The sequence below is a fragment of the Drosophila yakuba genome, chromosome 2L, assembly GCF_016746365.2.
Source record: "Drosophila yakuba strain Tai18E2 chromosome 2L, Prin_Dyak_Tai18E2_2.1, whole genome shotgun sequence".
NCBI lineage: Eukaryota > Metazoa > Arthropoda > Insecta > Diptera > Drosophilidae > Drosophila > Drosophila yakuba.
The window spans coordinates 6,634,801-6,655,172 of record NC_052527.2 but is presented as its reverse complement, the minus strand read 5'-3'; the positions used below and the strand labels follow the sequence as shown (position 1 = coordinate 6,655,172).

General features: G+C 46.2%; 4 protein-coding genes across 6 annotated transcripts; 1 reads left to right on the top strand and 3 right to left on the bottom strand.

Moving 5' to 3' along the window:
* Positions 1–451: 451 nt before the first annotated feature.
* Positions 452–6,002, bottom strand: LOC6527110 (tyrosine-protein phosphatase non-receptor type 21). The gene is made up of 7 exons (XM_002088167.4): positions 5,637–6,002; positions 2,901–4,863; positions 1,972–2,839; positions 1,669–1,887; positions 1,421–1,597; positions 1,043–1,366; positions 452–980 (listed from the first exon to the last, which is right to left on the bottom strand). The coding sequence occupies exons 1-7, from the start codon at positions 5,719–5,721 to the stop codon at positions 852–854; spliced, it is 3,765 nt and encodes a 1,254-aa protein (XP_002088203.1). The 5' UTR covers positions 5,722–6,002; the 3' UTR covers positions 452–851.
* A 528-nt stretch (positions 6,003–6,530) lies between these two features.
* Positions 6,531–13,976, top strand: LOC6527109 (NADPH--cytochrome P450 reductase). Of its 3 annotated transcripts, none has more exons than XM_015197709.3 (7): positions 6,531–6,793; positions 9,930–10,121; positions 10,507–10,849; positions 11,892–12,016; positions 12,076–12,677; positions 12,732–13,380; positions 13,442–13,976. In XM_015197709.3, the coding sequence occupies exons 2-7, from the start codon at positions 9,946–9,948 to the stop codon at positions 13,584–13,586; spliced, it is 2,040 nt and encodes a 679-aa protein (XP_015053195.1). In that variant the 5' UTR covers positions 6,531–6,793; positions 9,930–9,945; the 3' UTR covers positions 13,587–13,976. The 3 variants fall into 3 exon arrangements, with proteins under 3 accessions (XP_015053195.1, XP_002088202.1, XP_015053196.1); XM_002088166.4 differs by lacking the exon at positions 6,531–6,793 and adding an exon at positions 9,486–9,641; XM_015197710.3 differs by lacking the exons at positions 6,531–6,793; positions 9,930–10,121; positions 10,507–10,849 and adding an exon at positions 11,521–11,668.
* A 258-nt stretch (positions 13,977–14,234) lies between these two features.
* On the bottom strand, positions 14,235–15,986 carry LOC6527108. Its single transcript, XM_002088165.3, has 3 exons — positions 15,587–15,986; positions 15,154–15,322; positions 14,235–15,097 (listed from the first exon to the last, which is right to left on the bottom strand). Exons 1-3 carry the CDS (start codon positions 15,949–15,951, stop codon positions 14,378–14,380), a joined length of 1,254 nt encoding a protein of 417 aa, XP_002088201.1. The 5' UTR covers positions 15,952–15,986; the 3' UTR covers positions 14,235–14,377.
* Positions 15,987–17,156: 1,170 nt separating this feature from the next.
* LOC6527107 lies at positions 17,157–18,862 on the bottom strand. The gene is made up of 3 exons (XM_002088164.3): positions 18,395–18,862; positions 18,161–18,329; positions 17,157–18,094 (listed from the first exon to the last, which is right to left on the bottom strand). The coding sequence occupies exons 1-3, from the start codon at positions 18,766–18,768 to the stop codon at positions 17,363–17,365; spliced, it is 1,275 nt and encodes a 424-aa protein (XP_002088200.1). The 5' UTR covers positions 18,769–18,862; the 3' UTR covers positions 17,157–17,362.
* Between the last annotated feature and the right edge of the window lie 1,510 nt (positions 18,863–20,372).

Genomic DNA, 20,372 nt, shown 5'->3' with positions numbered 1-20,372 from the left:
TTTAAGGCTTAAGAAAAATATTAGATCGAAGCCTAAATTGTACTCTGTATAAATAAAAAATCGCGTATTTTGCTTAATGATTTTCTGTATTTATATTTCTATATGTTGTGCAGCTTAATGCTTAGATTTTTAGGAATCTTTGAAAACCGACGAGATTTTTTTTCAATGTCGTGTTGAGCGTTTATTTTTGCAACTTGTCTGCAAAGGTGCACAAAAATAAATTTATTTAAAAATTAATATAAGCATGAAAAAGAAGTGGACTTTTAATTGAATCTTTGATTTTCAGAAATCTCGGGGACGCCTTACCAAAAATATTCAATTGATAAATGGAAAAAGTAGGCAGCAATTTAGCGAAATATTTTATGTCATTGAGGAGTCGTTTTAAGAAATTAATTAAATTAATAATTTGGTTAAGAAAAACCATTTGCATAAGATTTAAATGTGTTTATTGTTTTTTATCAATTCGTTAATTTATTTCGAAATTTATTAAAATACACATGTATAAATAGTTCGGCTTTATACCTAAGCCCAATTTTTGTGGCTGTGGTTAGTTAACTGGCATTTTTACTGGCTTGCCAAAACAACTACCTATTCGCTATTTTTATATATATGTATAAAGTGGCCATTGTAGGGGTGTTCAGTTTTTATAACAAGTCTAGAGCTTAAAAACTAGTTGGTATTAAAATTTAACGATTAAAGGCCAACAGCTGCCAGTAGAAGTATACAATTATTGAACGGAGTTGTACTGATTTTTAAAAACGAGAACTAAAGAAAATTTGTTCGATTTTAAGAATATTAGCTTAAACAAAGAAAAAATACTTCTTGCCAAGTTTCCCATTTTCTTTAAAACCTCAGATCAGCCTCGTGCGCTTCAAATAGGTAATCAGCAGATTGTATATGAACTTGTATTGCGCCAGGGATGGTATAATGCTGTCTCGTTGATGCCTTAGCTGCCCAATGACACGAGGTATATCTAGGTCCTGCGATCGTAAGAAGCGAATGTTTAAAGAAATTCAAAAATATATTCCCATTCTCCACTCACCTCGTTGTGGTCCAAGGTGTACAGCAAAAGATCGGCAGTCAGTGTCACTCCGGAACGGCCGCCTCCCTCCAGACAGTGAAGAAGAACCGGTGGGTTTGTGTTGTGTCCCGGAGGAACTTCTTGTGTGGATGCCAGTCTCACGGAATTCAGCTCCTCGAGGAAATCGAGGAAGTGATTCACATCGCGTGGACAATTCTGCTCCGCCCAGTCAGCGTACTGCAGATACCAAACGGAGCGGTAACGACGCGATGGTACGTGGTAAAGGCGCAGCTTAATGGTGGTGCATCGATCGGTGGTTTGTGAAAATTCCTGATACACTTGGAACTAGAAACAAAAACGTTAGAGAAGTGGGAGTAATAGCTTATGCGGTTTACCAACCTGACCAAACTCGAGACGCTGATGACTGCTTCGAGGAATATAACTCATATCCTCAGTGAGCTGGACCACCAAATACACATCAGCCTCCCACACACACTGCCAGAAGATGCGCATGGTTAGCGACTCTTGTGGCGACTGGGCCACAATGTAAAACCGCTGCTTTGTGCCCACGGTGGCCTGTGAAATACGTTTTAACAATGAAGTTAGTACAACATTTTTTCTTCAGCGTGAGTGTCTACTAAACGTACAGATATGGAGGAAGCATTTACGTAACCATGCCGGTTATCCATCGATGGGGTCAGTCGCACTCTGTTGTCGTCGTAGGGTAAAAAGTTTGGGTCGTGGTTCTTTGGCTCGTTCTCTTCCAGCAGGGCGCACTCGTATAGGGCGTGCTCCCGTCGCTTCGGTATGCGTTCAAACTCCATGAATAGCTGCGAGTCACCTAGTTTTTGATCTAGTATTTGGCACTGGAATTAAAAAGGCGCGTCAATTAAAAAGGATTCCAAACCAAACAAATATTTTAAGCTTTCAATTTACTAACTACTACCTACCAGTTTGTCCTTGGAATATCGTCCGGAAATGGGCTGCGGCTTGTTGACGCCCGTTGACCAACGATTTGGCAGGTTGAGATCGTCTTGAGCTAGCTTCAGCTTTGCCGCCAGCTTGGAGTGCTGACCTGCCGTTGTGGCCTTTTCCCTGCCCAGCGTCGCAGACTTCTGTTTGTCGGGAGTTTTGCTACGTGACAAGAAGTTCCAGCGCTTCTTGCGTTTTAAGTCTTTGCTGGCCGCCGATGACGACGTGGTGTCCAGCGTTGAGTTGAACATGGAGGAAGTGGAAGCAGATGTGTTGGCAGAAAGATTCATGGCACTGAACTGCTGCTGCAGTGTTTCTCCGGCCGGCGTGATCATGTCAACCGTCGTCGACTTGTTTAGGCTGGCTGTCGAGCGATGTTGTCGTGGCGGAGGTGCGGCTCCCATATCAGGCGCTGCACTGGCGGCTCTGTTGGTCCGCTTGGGAGCCTGCGGTTCTAGGAACAGCAGCTCCGTGCTTGCTGCTCGGTCTGCGCCGTACATTTTCATGTTCCCATCGTCGGGCGGGGAATTCACCGTTACAGTAACCACGTTGTTGGAGCTGGCGTTTCGAGCAGCTGGAACAGGAACAACGCCGGGAGCGGACTGTATGGACGAAGCTCTTTGACGCATAGCCTCAGCATTAGCAGCGCCACTGCTGCCACCGGAGGCTCTCTGTGGCAGGGGTACGTTTTCGTAGATTGGCTCGATGGACCCATTCACCAAGCTCCTCTGTAAAGGCGCTGGCGTCGCCGATTTATGGGACGAAGCCACAACCGGTGGTGGAAGCGGACTGCTGGCTGGCGGGGGTACAGAACTACGATAGCCACTTGGCGGCAGGGTGGGTGAACTGCAAGATCGTAGCGAAAAGTATTATTATATTGTTTATTTTACGACTTTATTACACTTACCTTTGCGTTACCACAGAACCGGCAGCTGCAGCTGCTGCCTGACTCATCGCCGACTGTCGCAGCTGGGACATAATGGACGGCTGCTCCTCAATCATGTTGAGGTTCTCGAAGGTGCCGTGCGGGGGCAGGTAGGGCTGTGAGTGCCCCATGTGGCTCACATACTGGTACTGGTGCAGCATGGTGGCTCCGGAGGATGTGGGGATGTTGCCGGCATGTCCGCCAGCGGGCAGAGCAACGTACTGGCCGCCATTGAAGAGGCTGCGGTTGGAGACTAGATCCGGCGAGGAGCCGCTTACGTAGTTGCGAAAGCCTTGAAGGGAACGGGGAGTGGCCACGGCCAGATCGGGCGTGGAGGAGGAACTCAGCCGATTGACATACGGCGGGGGGGCCTTGTGACGCATCATGTGCATGCGTTGCGAGAGCTCCAGGTACGCCTGGGCTGCGCTCATTGGCTGTGGATGTGACTGCGGTTGATGCTGCGCCTGGTACAGGTTGATATGGTGGTGTAGGGCAGCGGCCGGCTGGGCCACGTCCGGATAACGATGCGCAGTCATATGACCATACAGCAAGTTCTCGTTGTGCATGCCCGGATTGTGGACATCCGGCTGGGAGCCTGCATAGTAGGCATTTCCGGGCGCGGCCATTGCCAGTGCCACGTTGTGGAATTCCGCCGATGGTGTGCGGTACTTTAGTTGCACCGCCGTCTCATAGTCTGGTGCCGGGCGGTATGTGGGCAGCATGGCTTTCAGGCGCTCCCGCTCCTCATTGTTATTGTTGTTGTTGCTGCTCCCGTGGTGCAACATGCCACTGCTACTGTGCAGGTTGTTGTTGCTCAGATCCAGACAGGAGGTGCTTTGTCCCAACATTTGGTTCGCGCTGGCAGCTAGCGAAATGTTGGAGGAAATCATTTGCTGCTGCTGAATCTGTTGCTGCTGCTGGATATGTTGCTGTTGCTGCTGATGCTGTTGCAGTTGCAGTTGCTCGGCGGCCGCTGCTTCATTATAATCGTAATCCACATAACCCACGCTATCAACGCCCAACGGACCACTCTCCGCATCCGCACCACTTCCCAGGCTCGAGGGCGTGGCTGTGTCAATGTAGCGCTTGAAAAACTTGTGCTGGCTGATGGTGAGCTTCCAGAAGTAACGTGCCGTGTCCGCCTCGCCGAATATGAAGCTTCCCACGATGCTTCCGCCGCCGTCCAGCTTGTTCTGCTCGATCTTGATCGTTCGCTTGTCTATGGTTACCGTGTGGAAGTCCTTCCATGGAAAATACTGACGCCCGTTGTCCGCGTTCACCACCATACCGTTGATGGCCAGGCCCAGCAGTAAATCATTGCCGAGCGTGTCCTTGGCCGCGAAGCGTTCCTCCCCATACCCCTCCAGCTGCTGGCAGCACTGTATGTACATCTCCTCCGCCTGGCTCTGACTCAGATGTGCAATTCCCGCCTGTTGCTGCAGGACCTCCACGATCAGTCCCTCCAGCATGCTGTCATCGTTGGCCAGGCCCTGCATGTTGCGCGGCAGGACTAGTGACTTCTTCAGGTAGTCCTTGCTCTGTTTGTCGCCCTGGTAGCTGTCGTACTCCGCCTGGCGGCAGTAGAGAGCCAGCAGTATGGCCGTGCGGATGTCACAGGCGATGCGGCCCTCGTAGATGTCGCTCTTCAGCTGCAGGAAGTAGTAGAAGCGGGTGGCTTCGTCGCTCAAGTGGCGCACACCGGTGGTCACATAGTGACGCACACGCAGATAGATCTTCGGCCCCGCCGCATACTTCTCCAGCTGCCGGCTGAGCGAGCGCTCCAGGTCGATCCATTTGAACTCGTCCTCCTTGTCCTTGCCCTTGACCAGGTAGCGCAGGCCAAAGAACTCCGGCTGCTGGATCAGCAAGCGCTGGCAAACGTTGTCCAGGCACTCCTGCCCCTTGCTCTCCGAGCTGATCGTGCAGTCCACCGTGCTGGAGGTGTCTGCAATAGAGGTAACCAGTGAAAACGTGCTCCAAACATCAGCCTAAGCCGCTCCAAGCTCCATCAACAACAACTTGGCCCTGCCCGTCGCACGCGCAAATATGCAAATATACAAATAAAGTTTATAATCTCTTTCGAGACCTTATACGTTTAATGGACGGAAATTGTTGCGGCGCCGTTCAAATAGCTTCGTTCATCTGTCGTCTTTTCTAACTATCTTAACGTAGGCCTAATATCTGATAAGTTTCTGTTGGTTGGAGAAATTTTGAAGGTTTTAATTGAGTCAAGGTCTTTGGTTTAGCTATGTGTATAAAAACTACAGCAACAGCTTGTAGTTCAACCCGAAAACGAGAGTAAAATGTTTATGTCAAGTATTCTAAATACTAAATAATCTAGGAATTTCTTATAAGCAGTCTGTTAGTTTTCGATTTAACGGTCGCTGTTAAGTGTCCTGGGCGCCTCTGTTAACTCAGCGACTGTTGCTGGCCTCTGTTGCAGGGCAACAGCAAAGCAACAAGTTTGAGGCATTTTTGTGGTCTGTGCCTTGGAAGGCGAATTCCAGCTAAACTGGAAGTGGGCGCCATGTAACGAACTTTTGTGCACATTCCCAATTAAATAATCCCAATTGCAATAGCAGACGGCAGCTGTTAAGTTGTGGCTTTGTCACCGATTGCTTGTTGTTTCTATTGTCTCGTCTCCACTGTTGCTATTGCTGTAGTTGTTGTTGCTGTATTGGTGGGCGTAGCGCCTCTAGGAATGCGGGGCTTACTCACCCAGCAGGTGATGCACTGATATAACAAACAAACTCTTGGACGTAACATTGTACTGGCGACACTTTTTCAAGAACTTTAATGGCATTTTTCGACTATCTTGCTCCACCGGGGCTCCGCTGGGCTCACAAAACTGGCTAAAACGGCAGCACCATCGACACCACTGCGTTTTTTGTGGGAGTAAATTGCTCAATTGGAATTAGCCGATTTGAATCAGCTGCTTAGACACGGAAGCCACAGCACTGCGCGTAGTAGTTAAACAAAGCTAAAGACAGTATTAGGCAGTTCTTGACAATAAATAAAGGAATTCACAAGAAATAAAACGAAGAGCCCGAAGTGCTGATATCGATACGCAGGTGCTGACTGAGTACCTTGGTGGCTGGCATCGAATGGATCGATAGGCGGCATGGACTATCGGCATGTCTTTGTACAGTGGACTCCAAGAAAATAGTGTTAGTTCCTCAAATTATTTAAAATCGTGCATTAAAAACAAGAGCACTGGCTATGATTTTAATAAAAACATTCTAGTCAGCCGTTATTAAGTTTAAATCCTAAAGAAAAGATTTTTATGTTGAATTAAGACTAACATATACACTTTTCTGCATCAAATATCAACATTAAATGTATTTAAATTGCTTAGGCTTTTCAAATATAAGTGCTTCTTTAAAATACAAAAAAACCAAAGATAAATCCATTATTTTGATATGCAAAGTAATAACGGTTTTTAGCGAACAGTAAAAGTAACGAGCGTAACAGAGCAGCTGCCCGCATAGGTGGCGTGTTGGCAGCGCCCTGTTATCCGCTCCAAATGCAGTGCTGAAAAGCGCGCGCCACTGCGAATTCCACACCGCGATTCAGCGACGGTCCCTCTGGAATTCAGTAATTTAGTACTGCTGCTGCCGTGGTAGTCGTGACTTCCCCTCTGCACTTTTCGCCCTCCGTCAGCGTTTTATCGAATAAAGCGAATTAAAATTAAGATCGTGGCTTCGCCCCGCTGCGTAACTGAATAAAGCGAATTTAAATCAAGGGCTTTGACGTCTACCAAGCTGCTGAGAGGGGCTGCAACAGGAAGCGCACCAGAGACGGGGCACAAATCCACATCCACCGATCGTCGTCTACCTACAGAGGATTAGGAGCAGCGCAGTCGAAGATCGCGATCGGTGAGTTTCAAGAAGGAGCACTTGTGTGCGACAGCCGAATTACAAGGCCACGCACAGTCGAAATCTAAATAGCAAAACCCGATTATCGAAATCGAAAACCAGCACATAATTAATTGCTGGTTAGATATTTTGAGCGCTGCATTGGCGGTCAAGGTTGCAGCGACGAGGACAGATGATGGAGCAAGCGCACGCTTTCTCGCTCGCTCGCACACAAACACACACACACACACACGCACGTATGTGCGCCTGCGAGCGAGTTTAAAGTTCAGTACCTGTTGCTGCGCTCGCTCTATCTCCCTCTCGCACAGCCTCGCCGCCGCCCGTGCAATAGTGCGCTCTCGCTCACACGGGCCGCGCAGCGTGTAATTTAATTTAATTCACTTCTGTTATTAATTTGCGCTATTTGCACGCTGGAACGCCGTCTTCCACGTCTCAATACGAGTCGTAGGCCGAATTGCATAACCAAAAACGCGACTCGGGTCGCCAATCGCCCTCGCCCATCGCAAGTCAGTTTTCTGCTCGTCGCTCACCGCTGAGAACAGCTGTCGACTGTCTGCTTCCCGTACAGTGAACACTCGCTGTGAGCAACGCAGCTGTGATTCATTTTACACCCCCATTTCAGAACTCGAAACACACAACTTTTGAAAACAGTACACATTTTCCAATTGGAGTCGGCGTTGGCTTTAGTTTCCAAGTTATTAAAAACAACTTGTTAAAAAGGTCACCCGATTTATTGTTTTGCGTTAATTATACACACACACTTTCATGTCGAAATCAACGAAATCATAGTATCCAAATTTACTACAACGTCGCTCTTCGAGAAACAAAATTGAAAGTGGCCAACTTCGGAAAGCCGAAGTGGGTATACTCTAGCTGAACTCTGTAAAGTCGATCCATTTAGATAAAACTAAGAACGTAGTTAAAAGACTGCTAGAATAGGTATGTACATAAAGTCAAATTAACAAATCGTGTAAGTGCACCATAAATTGTTGTCACAGAAAGATAATGCCATCTCGAGTCAGATCATATCACTAAAATTCAAGTGCAAAGACCACTGAAATACACAGAGTATTATGCTATGACCCCCATTATGGGGTTACCTACCTATTAACGCTAGACCCTTAGATCTGCCACACAAAGAACCATTAAAAGGGTAAGGTCGGTTTTGGGGTTACATTTAATTAATTTCGGTCAATCCTCCCAACTCGGAGCTACACTGAGGTATGGAGCTACATTTCATCCTTTTCGGACCGTCACATTCGGGTTGTGATAAGGAAAACTACTTGAGCGCGAAGTAAATATGCCTAGTCACGCTTACTTTATAATTCCCCGTCGATCCGGACGAATAATTCGCGACTGTCATCGTGTTTGGGGAATTTCAAAATCACATTTGCCAAGCGAGATTCTCAGCGTTATCGCGCAAATTACAATTGTGTATGTGATACCAAATGGGCGTTTGTTTTGACTAAGCCGTAAACTTTGTTTGAATAGATGGCTAAGCTTAACGGCCAAGATCATTTATCTAATTCTCCGTATCTAGATAAACAGGTAGTAGACGTGCGCTCGAGAAACAGTCACTTAGTTAAAGTATGTTTTGGAAGTACTTTCAAGTACTTTCACTTGAAAGTTGAACTATTTACTCCCGTCTAATTGGGTTTTGTAATAGATTCTTGTTTTGGGTTTTCGTGATCAATATATGTAAATATGAGGTTCCTAGCACAATTGAATTCCACAGCTCAAAGTTTTGGGTTCAAGCATTGCGGTGTCGTCATTCCAACCCGACAGCACACATGGGTGACCTATAAAAAGAGACCAATTCTATGTTCCCCGCCACTTGTTGCCAGTGTTGGTTCGTTATCGAGAGCGTCGAACAACACCTACCTTCCTCGAAATCGGACGAGAATGACGATATTGCCGTCGATTTGCATATGCCTCGCATGTGTTTAATATTTATTTTCTGCCTTTTGCTGACCACAGCAACAAGAACTATTACGCGACTCTATACAAAGTACACGCACGTAGCGACGCATTAGCAACATTAAAGCATTAAGTCAACCCCGAATTCAAGGTGACAATCCAGCGGAGCCCTTAAGGCCCCCAAACAAAAGATAACACCTGGCATCAGCTCAAACTTCCAAATGTCTAGTGAATGTGCTTTCGGCACTAGTTAAAACTTGAAGCACTGGGGCGAACCTATTTGAACTCCAGGTGTGCATTTCAGAACTCAAAACCAAACATAAGTAAGGCATTTCAATTTGCATTGCCTTTTCTTCCTTATATGTATATTGCGTTAATGCCTGTTAGCCATACCATATGCCATAAAAATGAAAAACCCATTAAGGCCTAATGCAAGCAAATGCCTTGCAAAAAGCGCTTTTATGCTTGTTATGGCTTAATCCGATTTGTAAACTAAAATCTATCTCTAGTTTTATATTGACATGTATATCCCACTGCAAATAAGCCTTTTCTCAGTGCAATTGGCGATTTCCTGGGAACGAGCGCTGGTAAAAGTGTTAATCGATCGATTGGAAACCAAATGTTGCTATTTTGCGCACCACAAAGAGTTTCGGCTTGGGAACAGCGCATTTCGAACGCTTTTACTCGCTTTCATCATATCTCGCGACCGGCGGCGGCGTTCGATAAGCGCGTGCATAAAACCTGTTGCTCCCGGCGGTCAGTGAGCAGTGCTCTCTAACGCGAAACACACGTTGCGTCGCCACAGCGGATCCAATCGAATTCATAGTTCTAATTGCACCAGTGCAGCACTGCATTTGACTGATAGATAGATAGATAGATAGACGGAGTAGTTGTAGTCGGCAGTACAGCAGTGCAACGGATACGTCCCAAGGTACGATCGATTAAAACCAGATGCGCGTTTTCAATGTCAGCCGCCGGCGCAGGCGCTGGCACTGGCGCTGACGGAACATCCAGCTAAAGCGGTACCTTGCACCGTTAAGACAAGTGCGGAAGCGGACGGACTACCGTTAGACGCACAGCCGATGCTCCGCCGCCAGCGGCTGGCATACGTGGAATACATTAGAGTGCGTGTCCAAAGTGCGCGACATGCAAATGGAGCTAAACCAATGTTATGCAAAGCGAAAACTATAGCGCCGTGAATTCTGTGCCCTTTTTGCAGTCATACACTTACCACCATGGCCAGCGAGCAAACGATTGATGGAGCAGCCGCAATCCCCAGCGGCACCGGCGACGAACCCTTCTTGGGCCTGCTGGACGTGGCCCTACTGGCGGTGCTCATCGGCGGAGCAGCCTTCTACTTCCTGCGCAGCCGCAAGAAGGAGGAGGAGCCAACCAGGAGCTATTCCATACAGTAAGTATAGCTTCTAGTTAAGTCTAAGCCATTATCCTAAAACATGGCAATTCTTCAATTCGATGGATAAATTCTTGAGAAAACTTCTTAAAGAACTTGTTTGTTATGCCCGCATCACAAAACTTGAAACTGCTTCTGCAATGAAATGCACGCCAGATACAGGCATGCATCAAAATTATTCGGTTCATTCCGTCACAGATCCATATGTTTCGCCGATTTGTTCGAATCGATCAGGCATTTTTTGACGCGGTATGATTCATTCATTGCAAACAATGTACGAATGTGTGATTCGTATGATTCATTCAGTCATCTGGTTGTTTAACTGCACGTTAAGATAAGATTTAAATTGGACAGAGATTTTAACGCATATCTTTACGTTCTCCAGACCCACCACAGTGTGCACCACCAGTGCGTCGGACAATTCGTTCATCAAGAAGCTGAAGGCATCCGGACGCAGTCTGGTCGTTTTCTATGGTTCGCAAACCGGAACCGGCGAGGAGTTCGCTGGCCGTCTGGCCAAGGAGGGCATTCGTTACCGGCTGAAGGGCATGGTTGCCGATCCCGAGGAGTGCGACATGGAGGAGCTGCTGCAGTTGAAGGACATCGACAACTCCTTGGCGGTCTTCTGCCTGGCCACCTACGGCGAAGGCGATCCCACTGACAACGCCATGGAGTTCTACGAATGGATCACCAGCGGCGATGTCGATCTTACCGGGCTAAATTATGCGGTGAGTACGGGCGTATGTCACACAAAACGGCGTTATCTGCACGCATACTGATTACACGACTCCCGTTGCCCAAACACGGAGTCAGTTTCACTTATCAAAACACTGTTCCACTGATAAGTGATATTTATTCCACACCTAATCGCAATTTCGGCTATCTGCGTTTGTGAGCGCTTTGAGTTGTTTGTTGTGTCTCGATAAAGCTGATGTAAGCGGAACGAAAACAGTTGAAATGGCATTGGGGGATCCTAATTAACAGATAGGCTGTAACCTGATAGTGTAGTTCGCCCGGAAGAGTTTTTTCTCTGCTATTAGAAATCCACATCCACGAAATGCCAGTACGTTCATTAATTGAAATCTATTTGTTTCTTGCCGTGTCACACCTTTATTTCAAACACTTAAACCCCGCTGATTATAGCATGTCTTAATATTGCCTACAGATCAACTGCTAGCAAACTTATCAACGTTATCAGTTGCCTAATTTGAATCGCCCGCCAAACGGGCAACTCAAAATTGCGTAGCTTAGGCTCGCGTGCCGTAGCAGTCGCCTTTTGCGTGGCAGCGCTCGCATGGAATTTTTAGTTGGTTCGTGAAAAACAATGTGCTCAATGTCGATCCCGGTTCTTGCGCAATTTGTATACAATTTCCGTGGTAACTCTACGTATCAATCCGGCAAATGTAGGCTGGAAAATGCAGAGTACGGTCGCCACATCTGCGCACCTGCTCGTCAGGTTTCGCCACCAAAAGCTGTCCAATTTGCTCGGCATTTTGAATACTTTACGTAATAGAACAGCTAGCGTGAAACGAAAGATAGAATGGAAGGTATTATGAAGTTTAGTTCTACAATTACTCATAGTAAAAGCCATAAAACTAATAACTGATAACCCTTTCAATCCTATAATGGGTCTCATTAAAATGGACACCTTAATCGTTGATTCATTAAAATAGTAAGGTGATATAAGCATACATCATGCATTATAAGTATATAGTTAAGTTAGCTCCATTCCATTCTGTTGTAACTAAAGCCAACCTTGTCTAATTCCAGGTCTTCGGCTTGGGAAACAAGACCTACGAGCACTACAACAAGGTGGCCATCTATGTGGACAAGCGGCTGGAGGAGCTGGGCGCCAACCGGGTCTTTGAACTGGGCCTGGGCGACGATGATGCCAAGTAAGTGGATGGGTGTAGCGAAAACTGGGAGCCTTACTAATGCATTACTTTCCTGACAGCATCGAGGATGACTTCATCACGTGGAAGGACCGCTTCTGGCCCGCCGTGTGCGACCACTTCGGCATCGAGGGCGGCGGCGAGGAAGTGCTCATCCGTCAGTACCGTCTGCTGGAACAGCCAGAGGTGCAGCCCGACCGCATATACACGGGAGAGATCGCCCGTCTGCACTCGATTCAGAATCAGCGACCGCCCTTCGACGCCAAGAACCCCTTCCTGGCCCCCATCAAGGTCAACCGCGAGCTGCATAAGGGCGGCGGTCGTTCCTGCATGCACATAGAGCTGAGCATCGATGGCTCCAAGATGCGCTACGATGCCGGAGACCATGTGGCCATGTTCCCTGTTAACGACAAGAGTCTGGTGGAGAAACTTGGCGAGCTGTGCAAAGCCGATCTGGATACTGTGTTCTCGCTGATCAACACCGATACGGACAGCAGCAAGAAGCACCCATTCCCTTGCCCCACCACGTACCGCACCGCTCTGACCCACTACTTGGAAATTACGGCTATACCCCGCACGCACATCCTCAAGGAGCTCGCCGAGTATTGTACTGACGAGAAGGAAAAGGAGTTGCTGCGCAGCATGGCATCCATCAGTCCCGAAGGTAAGAATTATTAATCCGGGACAAAAGAATATACTGATGTATATTGTATTGCAGGAAAGGAGAAATACCAGAGCTGGATTCAAGACGCATGTCGCAACATTGTCCACATTCTGGAAGACATCAAATCCTGTCGCCCACCCATTGATCATGTTTGCGAACTGCTGCCCCGCTTGCAGCCCCGTTACTACTCCATCTCGTCGTCTGCTAAGCTGCACCCTACTGATGTCCACGTGACAGCCGTTCTCGTGGAGTACAAGACTCCGACAGGGCGCATCAACAAGGGCGTGGCCACCACATATCTGAAGAATAAGCAACCCCAAGGCAGTGAGGAGGTAAAGGTGCCCGTCTTCATCCGCAAGTCGCAGTTCCGTTTGCCTTCGAAGCCGGAGACACCTATCATTATGGTGGGTCCTGGCACGGGCTTGGCCCCCTTCCGCGGTTTCATCCAGGAGCGACAGTTCCTGCGCGATGAGGGCAAGACCGTGGGCGAGTCGATTCTCTACTTCGGCTGCCGTAAGCGCAGTGAGGATTACATCTACGAATCCGAGTTGGAGGAGTGGGTTAAGAAGGGTACTCTCAACCTGAAGGCTGCCTTTTCCCGCGACCAGGGCAAGAAGGTCTATGTACAGCACCTGCTTGAACAGGACGCAGATCTTATATGGAACGTGATTGGCGAGAATAAGGGACACTTCTACATCTGCGGGTAAGTTGCTAGAGGGCCAACATGTACACAGGATTCTTATCACTCGTTCTTTAAATTTCAGTGATGCGAAGAACATGGCCGTGGACGTTAGGAACATTTTAGTGAAAATTTTGTCCACAAAGGGTAACATGAGCGAGGCTGACGCCGTGCAGTATATCAAGAAGATGGAGGCTCAGAAGCGCTACTCGGCCGATGTGTGGAGCTAATCTAATCCAAAAGCCAACCGATAAGCGTAAAGTTTTCTAGTTCACTAAGCTATGTAAGCGTAATTTTTGGTTTGGGAACTTCATGCTGCAGTTCAACAAACGAATGAGTACCGATTAAGTGTATGTCTAGTGTAATTGACTCGAGCTTGACCCTGGACTGTTTGATGGGACAAACTGAGATGGAATCTAAGTAATGAAATGAGCGGAGTAACAAGTTATCGATTAAGTAGCTGTGTACGAGTGCAGATTAGTTAAAAGTCCTTTATACAAGCAATTTACTTTGTATTCTCTTGGTGATTTCAATACAAAAACGAAACATGATGTGCAATTAAACAGTGACATTGCAATTGTATTTTTATAAATAAAGAAAAGTACGGTTGACTTCTTTAATGCTGTGTGTAAATTTGACTAATATTTCTTCGACGGCTATAATAGATACATTTCAATATCCACATAGCTACGTACGGTGTAAATTTAAATACCTTTCCTTTAATACTTTTCTTGTTTTAAATTGAAATTTTGTTTGCATCTAAAAAACTATAAGTGTTGCATACGTTTTGGCTGAATAATAAGTTAAGTTGCTTTTACACTCATGTCGCAATAAAGACTGTTAACTTCGCGTTCCCATTGAAAATAGCGCACAGCCGGTATTTGGCAAGGTTTTTAAAACAGTAAACCTGAATATTATATATTTACAAATTAATGTAAAATCAGCAAATATATTTTTGTAAAATCCTAATATTGGTAGTTATATTAAAATGGTACATATATGTCAGTAGCGTAATAGTACTTCAATCTAAGACTCCAGCGCGTTCGAAGTGCGGTAGCGTGTAGCGCAGTGTATCCGCCAGTCGGCGAGACTGGAACATCTGACGCACCTTCTGCTTGGCGAAATCGGCGTCCTTGAAGCTCTCCAGGTTGTTGTCGGCCGTCTGGGCCTTGTCCTGGCTGACTGTGGGGAAAATGCCGTAGCTGGCAAAGAATCCGTACGACTCGCGACGATGGACCTCCTCTAGGATTTGCTCGTAGCTGGGCACCGGGACGCCCATGTCCAGGTCGAGCAGCGTTTTGGCCAGTCGGGCGTGGTAGGTGCGCAGCAGCTGGGTTCGCCGATGTCGCAGCACGTCCAACGTCAGACTGGTGTAGAAGAAATAGTTGAGGTCGATGCCCGGACTGCCCCACACGCTCAACTGGAAGTCGATGAGGATGAGGTCCTGCGGGCGCTGTGCGGCATCATACTTGAACAACATATTGTTGACCCACAGGTCACCGTGGTTGAGCACCCTGACCTCCTTCTCCTGCGGCGCCTGGCTCCGTTCTAAGTTGGCCCGCTGGTTTCGCATGTACTTGCCGATCTTCTCGGCGATCCCCTCGAAGCCAGGCCACGTGCTCACCAGGTGGTGCAACTCCTTGCCATTGCCCGAGAAGAACTGCATTAGCAGTCCATCGTCCTTGGCTAAGCCCCTCGGCGAAAGCATTCCGTCGCCATATGCATCGAACAAGTGGGGATCCTGGCCATGTCGAGGTAAGTCTTCAATCTCTTTCTGCGTTTATAAGAAATACTTACCAGCACCGCCAAGGCCATCGAAGTGGCATGAAACTCCGCCAAGCGCTCCATGACCAGCTGACAGTGCTCCTCGTTCAGGCCCAGCTCGCGTGAAGCCATCACGAAGCCCTTCTCGGCCAGATCTTCGAACACAAGCGAGTTCTCCGGGTGTTTTAGGCAGTGGTAAAGTCTGTGGAAGTAATAAGGATATGGGACAAAGGATAGTAGGTCAAGAATAATTTGTTTTCGTACATCCCTGTTGCACTAATTTTAAAAAGTTTCTTACATATGCTTATTGAAATGGTGCTAATAATTAATATCTAATACTTTTTTTATGGATGTATAAACGTTGTTGATAACAGAGTGACTTGCAACAGTGCGTATGAGTAATGCGGAATATCGATTATTGTTTGACGCGGAATTTCAAGCTGGCTGATTTTCGTTTGCTACTCACTTGGGCCCGAAGCTTCGTTTGCACTGCATCAAGAGCTCCAGCCGGGGAAGCACTTCGTAGTAGGTGATCTTCTCCTTGAGGTACACCTGCAGGTCATCAATGAACTCCACCGAGTCCAGGTGGGGAATGCTCTTCACAATGAACGCCATGTGCTGCTCCGGATGATCGGGACGCTGGAACGATACCTTCACTCGGTAGATCTGACTGCAGTAGTTCTCGCCCGTGCTGCTGCCCATCCGGATGTGAATGGAGAGCAGCTGCACCCTGGCTGTCCGCAGGGCTGTCTCCAGCACCTCCTCGAAGAAGGCCACGTCCAGGTGGCTGGGTGGAGCAACCACGTCCGCGTCGAACACAATGCTACACATCTTGCGATCGTTTAAAAAGTGGCTACCGGTCGGTGCTCAATTTATATACGTGTCACTGGGGCTCGCTGTGATCTTGCCCAGCGGATTCCGGCGGCGCAATTAATTATAGTTATGTGTATCCATTTATGGGTAGTATTAGACTTTTAGTACATATATATATAGACTTTAATAGGCGACAACGAGATGTCTAATTTTTCGATACTTGTAAAACACGCAACGCGGAGACGTCGACCTTTTTAAACGCATTTAACTAGTAATTTGACTTCCTACTTCAGACTTTGCCGACAATATTGTGTTTAAATATTTTTCGAATTCTGCTGAATGGATTCCACTTGCAACGATTGGCAGATAATTATCTTATCAAGTTTCGTTTCGAATTTGCATTAATACAACGAGTTTTTGATAAGCGAACGCTTTCAGTCAAGTGTCAATCCGAGGTTAATTAGTAATCGCGAACGCCTCCTAAATATATTTTTTTTGTACGTAATCATTTATATCATGGATATACAATATCCATACTCACGTGAAACAGCACAAGGTGTCGATCGTATAAAAAAGGTGGCTGTTAGCCTCCTAGATTCAAAATACACCTACTATTTAAGTTATGGGGATTATAAACTGAATATATCTCATCATCATCAATCTGTTGTTTCTACGTGATAGCTTCAATAAAATAATCAGACAAGAGATAACACTATTCCACTTTTTTATTAGTTGACGTAATGATAGAGCGCTAAGCCAATGTTCCCAGGCTGCAGAAACTTACTGCGAATGTTTAAGGAAACAACCATGAAATCATCAAAATCTGAATGCACGTGAAGGCGTAGGGTACTATTATCTAATATGTTACGTGCTTGGTTATTCAAGATGATTGCACTCTTTAGTGGGAATGCGTAATATATAATATAATTATTCAACTCCCTCTGCTATTTCATAACAAGCTCCATTATTTTAATGCTACTTTCGGAACTCAAAACGAATCTCGAAAGGTAAGCATATATGTACAATATGCCCCTGAAGGAAACGCGACAATGTGATCTTATCTTAATATTTGTTATTTCTAAAGCATCAAAGGTCAGCGCACACTTGTCAATCAAGTGGTTTACTAAATCGACAAAATTGGTTTTTTGTTGTGCAAGCCCCTGACTTTGTTACCTTTGTCTGATACCATTTTCCTAAAATCAGATTAACACAAAACACATAAATTGCGATAGCCCAACATTTTCGTTTTAATTTATTGCATCGAAGTCAGGTTTAGTACTTTAATCAATTTAAAAGTCCGCCATTTGGCACTTTACATTCCCAGGCAAGAAGCTAATATAGCTATATTGAGGATGTGCGCCTTGGAAGAGCCTCCATTTGTATCACAAAGGTAAAAGAGCTCCAACCTCCATAATACTCATGCCACTTTTCAGTAGTCCTCGAAGACGCCGAGTGAGTCAGCTCGCTGCAGAGCCCACTTTTGGTGATCGTTGAGGAACTTTTGAGAGAAGATGGCATCCATCTTGCGCTGCTTGAAGGCCTCGTCCTGCATGTTCTCAATGCTGTTGTCCTGGGCCAGCTCCTTGGGCATGGTGATCATGGGCAGGAAGGCGAACATGCCGAAGAGTCCGTAGGTTTCGCGGCTGCGCAGCTCGTACTGCAGGTCCTCGTAGGTGGGAATATCCTCGAAGCGGGCGTACTCCAGAGTGTCCTTGAAGGCCGCGTAGTACACCTTGATGAGCTCCTCGCGGCGCTCCTGCAGCAGCTGCAGCTTGATGCTGGTGTTCAGGAAGAAGTTCAGGTCGCAGGCCGGACTGCCGTAGAAGCTCAGCTGGAAGTCCACGAAGATGGCGCGCGTGGGAACTTCCGGCTGTGCAGCGTCATCGTATCCGTACATGAAGTTGTTGGTCCACATGTCGCCGTGGTTGAGCACCACGTAGCGATCCCCCTTCCTTGGCCTGGACGCATCCGCGCACACGTTCCTAAAGTTGTCCATGAGCCGCTGCAGGTGCTTGCTAATCTTCTCAAAGCCGGGCCAGCTTGAAGAGCTCTTGATGAGCCCCTTGAGGAAGCCGCCGAACATGTGCTCAAAGGTGTCGCTCTTCATCAGGATGTCCTCGCTGAGCATGCCACGTGTGTACTGCTTCACAATGGCGGGATCCTGTGGAATTGCAAAAAGGTAATTAGCACAAAGTTCGAGGAGCGTCCAGAGTAGAGTCACTGTTACCTTCTTGGCCAGCACCATGGAGGTGGCATGGAACTTTCCCAGCTGCTGAAGGATGAGGGAGGCGTGGTTCCAGTCGAGACCTGCTTCTCGCGAGGCGACACTGAATCCCTCCACCTTGAGGTCGCTGAACACGATCGTTTGCACCGGAGTCTTCACGGAGTGATAGTACCTGTGTGTGAGATTGAGAGTCTAGTGAGCACTGCATACTTTCACCAAAAACTTTCAGCAACCTACTTGGCGCCGAATGTGTCGCCACGGCTGAGGATATCCAAACGGGGCAAGACATCGGTGTAGGTCTGCTTCTCCTTGATGAACACACAGACATCCTCCAGAAACTGGGTGGCTTCGGTGATCGGGATGGTCTTCACAATCAGCGAAAGCTGTTCCGTGGCCGGCGATTCTCCACCATCGACCCACCTGGCGAACGTGACTGCGACGCGATAGATGGCCGAGCAGTAGTTGTCGCCCGGATTGCTGCCCCACGCAAAGTTGATCTCCTTTAGGGTCACCTTCGACTCCCGCAGACCCTCCTCCAGGGTCTCTGTGAAGAACTGCTCGTTGAGATACTCGGGCACCGAGATATTCTGCTCGTTCTTGATGACCACCATTGCGAAATATGTGAACTATCTGTATCTCCGACTAAAAGGGGAAACTTCCGATCGAAACCTTAACGCTCGCCTTGCGTAGCCAACTGATTTTGCGACCGCGTAGAACTCGGCGTTATATATTTGCCCGCAATAGTGTTGGTTTTTAGGGGAAATGTTTATACGACAATTTCGAGCTTTTCATATGAGTGTGGTGTCATCGTAAAAAAAAACTAATTGGGCAGTAAAAAGTACAGTGGGTTGATATTGATTTGAATTTCTTTTTTTTGCAGTGAATTTCTATTTTGCGGGTAAAATACGCCGAGAAAAAAATACATATTTTGTTTATGTTATTGTATTGAGCTCTCTTAAGTTTCACTTTAAATAATTTCTTGTATATTTCTTAAAAGCTTTTTTATTAGCTATTTAAAGAAACGAGGCGACGATTTATATGTAGCGTTTTCAATTAACATATTCTATTTTAGTTTCCGCAGCTTCTAGCATAGATAACGATAAATATTATTGCACGATTCTTGCTGATGCTCCGTAGAGCTTAATAGTGCCTTCAAATTTGCCATAAATCAATTCAAGATTTGCTAGGCCCAACATTGTGCTTCTCTAGCACATTTATATTTATCTCTAATAATTAAGTGTTTGAACAATAAGTGCACTATCTTATTGATTTACCCTATATTTGGGGACATTTTCTTGAATAATTTTTTATAATATTATGTACTTGAAAAACTGTGACCCACTGTCCAAGCGTAATAGACTGCTCGCCTTGAGCTTTCTAGAGGCAAAAGCCTCGTTTCAGTATCACTCTTCGCGTTTTGCATAGTCATCTCCAACCAACGAAATACACATGCTTGTGGGTTGATGAAACCCTAATTAATTTTTAGCTCTTGTGCTTCGTTTTGTTTTGATAGAAGCAACCTGTTGATCGCAGTCATTCCACCACGTCATAGTAGGTGCTCTATTGAAAGATTGAGATTCGTTGCTTGATAGTTGAGTTAAACAACAGGCGGTGCTTCACTGCTGGAACACCGCCCGTCAGTGGGTCAACAGACCTCGTATTTGTTCTCGGTGTTATCAACTGTGCTGGAGGTATCCGGATTGGAATATACGAGAACTATAGAATCGTCGTCCAAATTATATATATACATGTGTTCACTTAGTTCTGCTCATTTAGTTGTGCTCATTCAGTTTTTACTTGCGATGACGGTGGGGTTTACCGTCGACGGGTTCAGGGGCGGATTTGGACAGTGCGGGGAATTCGGATCACCCACTTTGTATCTTATAGAAAACTATATATTATCATTCAATACATGAAAAATGAGCATACGAAATAATCAACTAAAAATAATAATAATAAATAATAGCACTGTATATGATTGAATCGCATTTTTTAAAGATTTTACTGTCTACATTTAATACATAAAATTTAAAAAACATTTGTGGGACTATTAAGTAAGAACTTGATTTTAAACAAAACAGCAATAGATACCTTTTATAATTAATTACATTTAGAAGCTTTATATAAAAATGTAATTTATATTTAAGCTCTAGATACAAAAATCAGTTATAAATCCATCAGCTAATGAACTTATTCAATGCAATCTTATCCTAAA

Excerpts from the sequence above, each read along its gene's own strand:
- LOC6527110 (XM_002088167.4), bottom strand. The coding sequence starts at position 5,721 with ATGCCATTAAAGTTCTTGAAAAAGTGTCGCCAGTACAATGTTACGTCC. Across the intron at positions 1,598-1,668 it reads TAAATGCTTCCTCCATATCT|GCCACCGTGGGCACAAAGCA; the intron begins GTACGTTTAGTA and ends CGTATTTCACAG. Across the intron at positions 1,367-1,420 it reads AGCGTCTCGAGTTTGGTCAG|TTCCAAGTGTATCAGGAATT; the intron begins GTTGGTAAACCG and ends TTTTGTTTCTAG.
- LOC6527109 (XM_015197709.3), top strand. The coding sequence starts at position 9,946 with ATGGCCAGCGAGCAAACGATTGATGGAGCAGCCGCAATCCCCAGCGGC. Across the intron at positions 10,850-11,891 it reads TTACCGGGCTAAATTATGCG|GTCTTCGGCTTGGGAAACAA; the intron begins GTGAGTACGGGC and ends GTCTAATTCCAG. Across the intron at positions 12,017-12,075 it reads CTGGGCGACGATGATGCCAA|CATCGAGGATGACTTCATCA; the intron begins GTAAGTGGATGG and ends CTTTCCTGACAG.
- LOC6527108 (XM_002088165.3), bottom strand. The coding sequence starts at position 15,951 with ATGTGTAGCATTGTGTTCGACGCGGACGTGGTTGCTCCACCCAGCCAC. Across the intron at positions 15,323-15,586 it reads AAACGAAGCTTCGGGCCCAA|ACTTTACCACTGCCTAAAAC; the intron begins GTGAGTAGCAAA and ends TTACTTCCACAG. Across the intron at positions 15,098-15,153 it reads CGATGGCCTTGGCGGTGCTG|GATCCCCACTTGTTCGATGC; the intron begins GTAAGTATTTCT and ends CGACATGGCCAG.
- LOC6527107 (XM_002088164.3), bottom strand. The coding sequence starts at position 18,768 with ATGGTGGTCATCAAGAACGAGCAGAATATCTCGGTGCCCGAGTATCTC. Across the intron at positions 18,330-18,394 it reads GGCGACACATTCGGCGCCAA|GTACTATCACTCCGTGAAGA; the intron begins GTAGGTTGCTGA and ends TCTCACACACAG. Across the intron at positions 18,095-18,160 it reads CCATGGTGCTGGCCAAGAAG|GATCCCGCCATTGTGAAGCA; the intron begins GTAACAGTGACT and ends GCAATTCCACAG.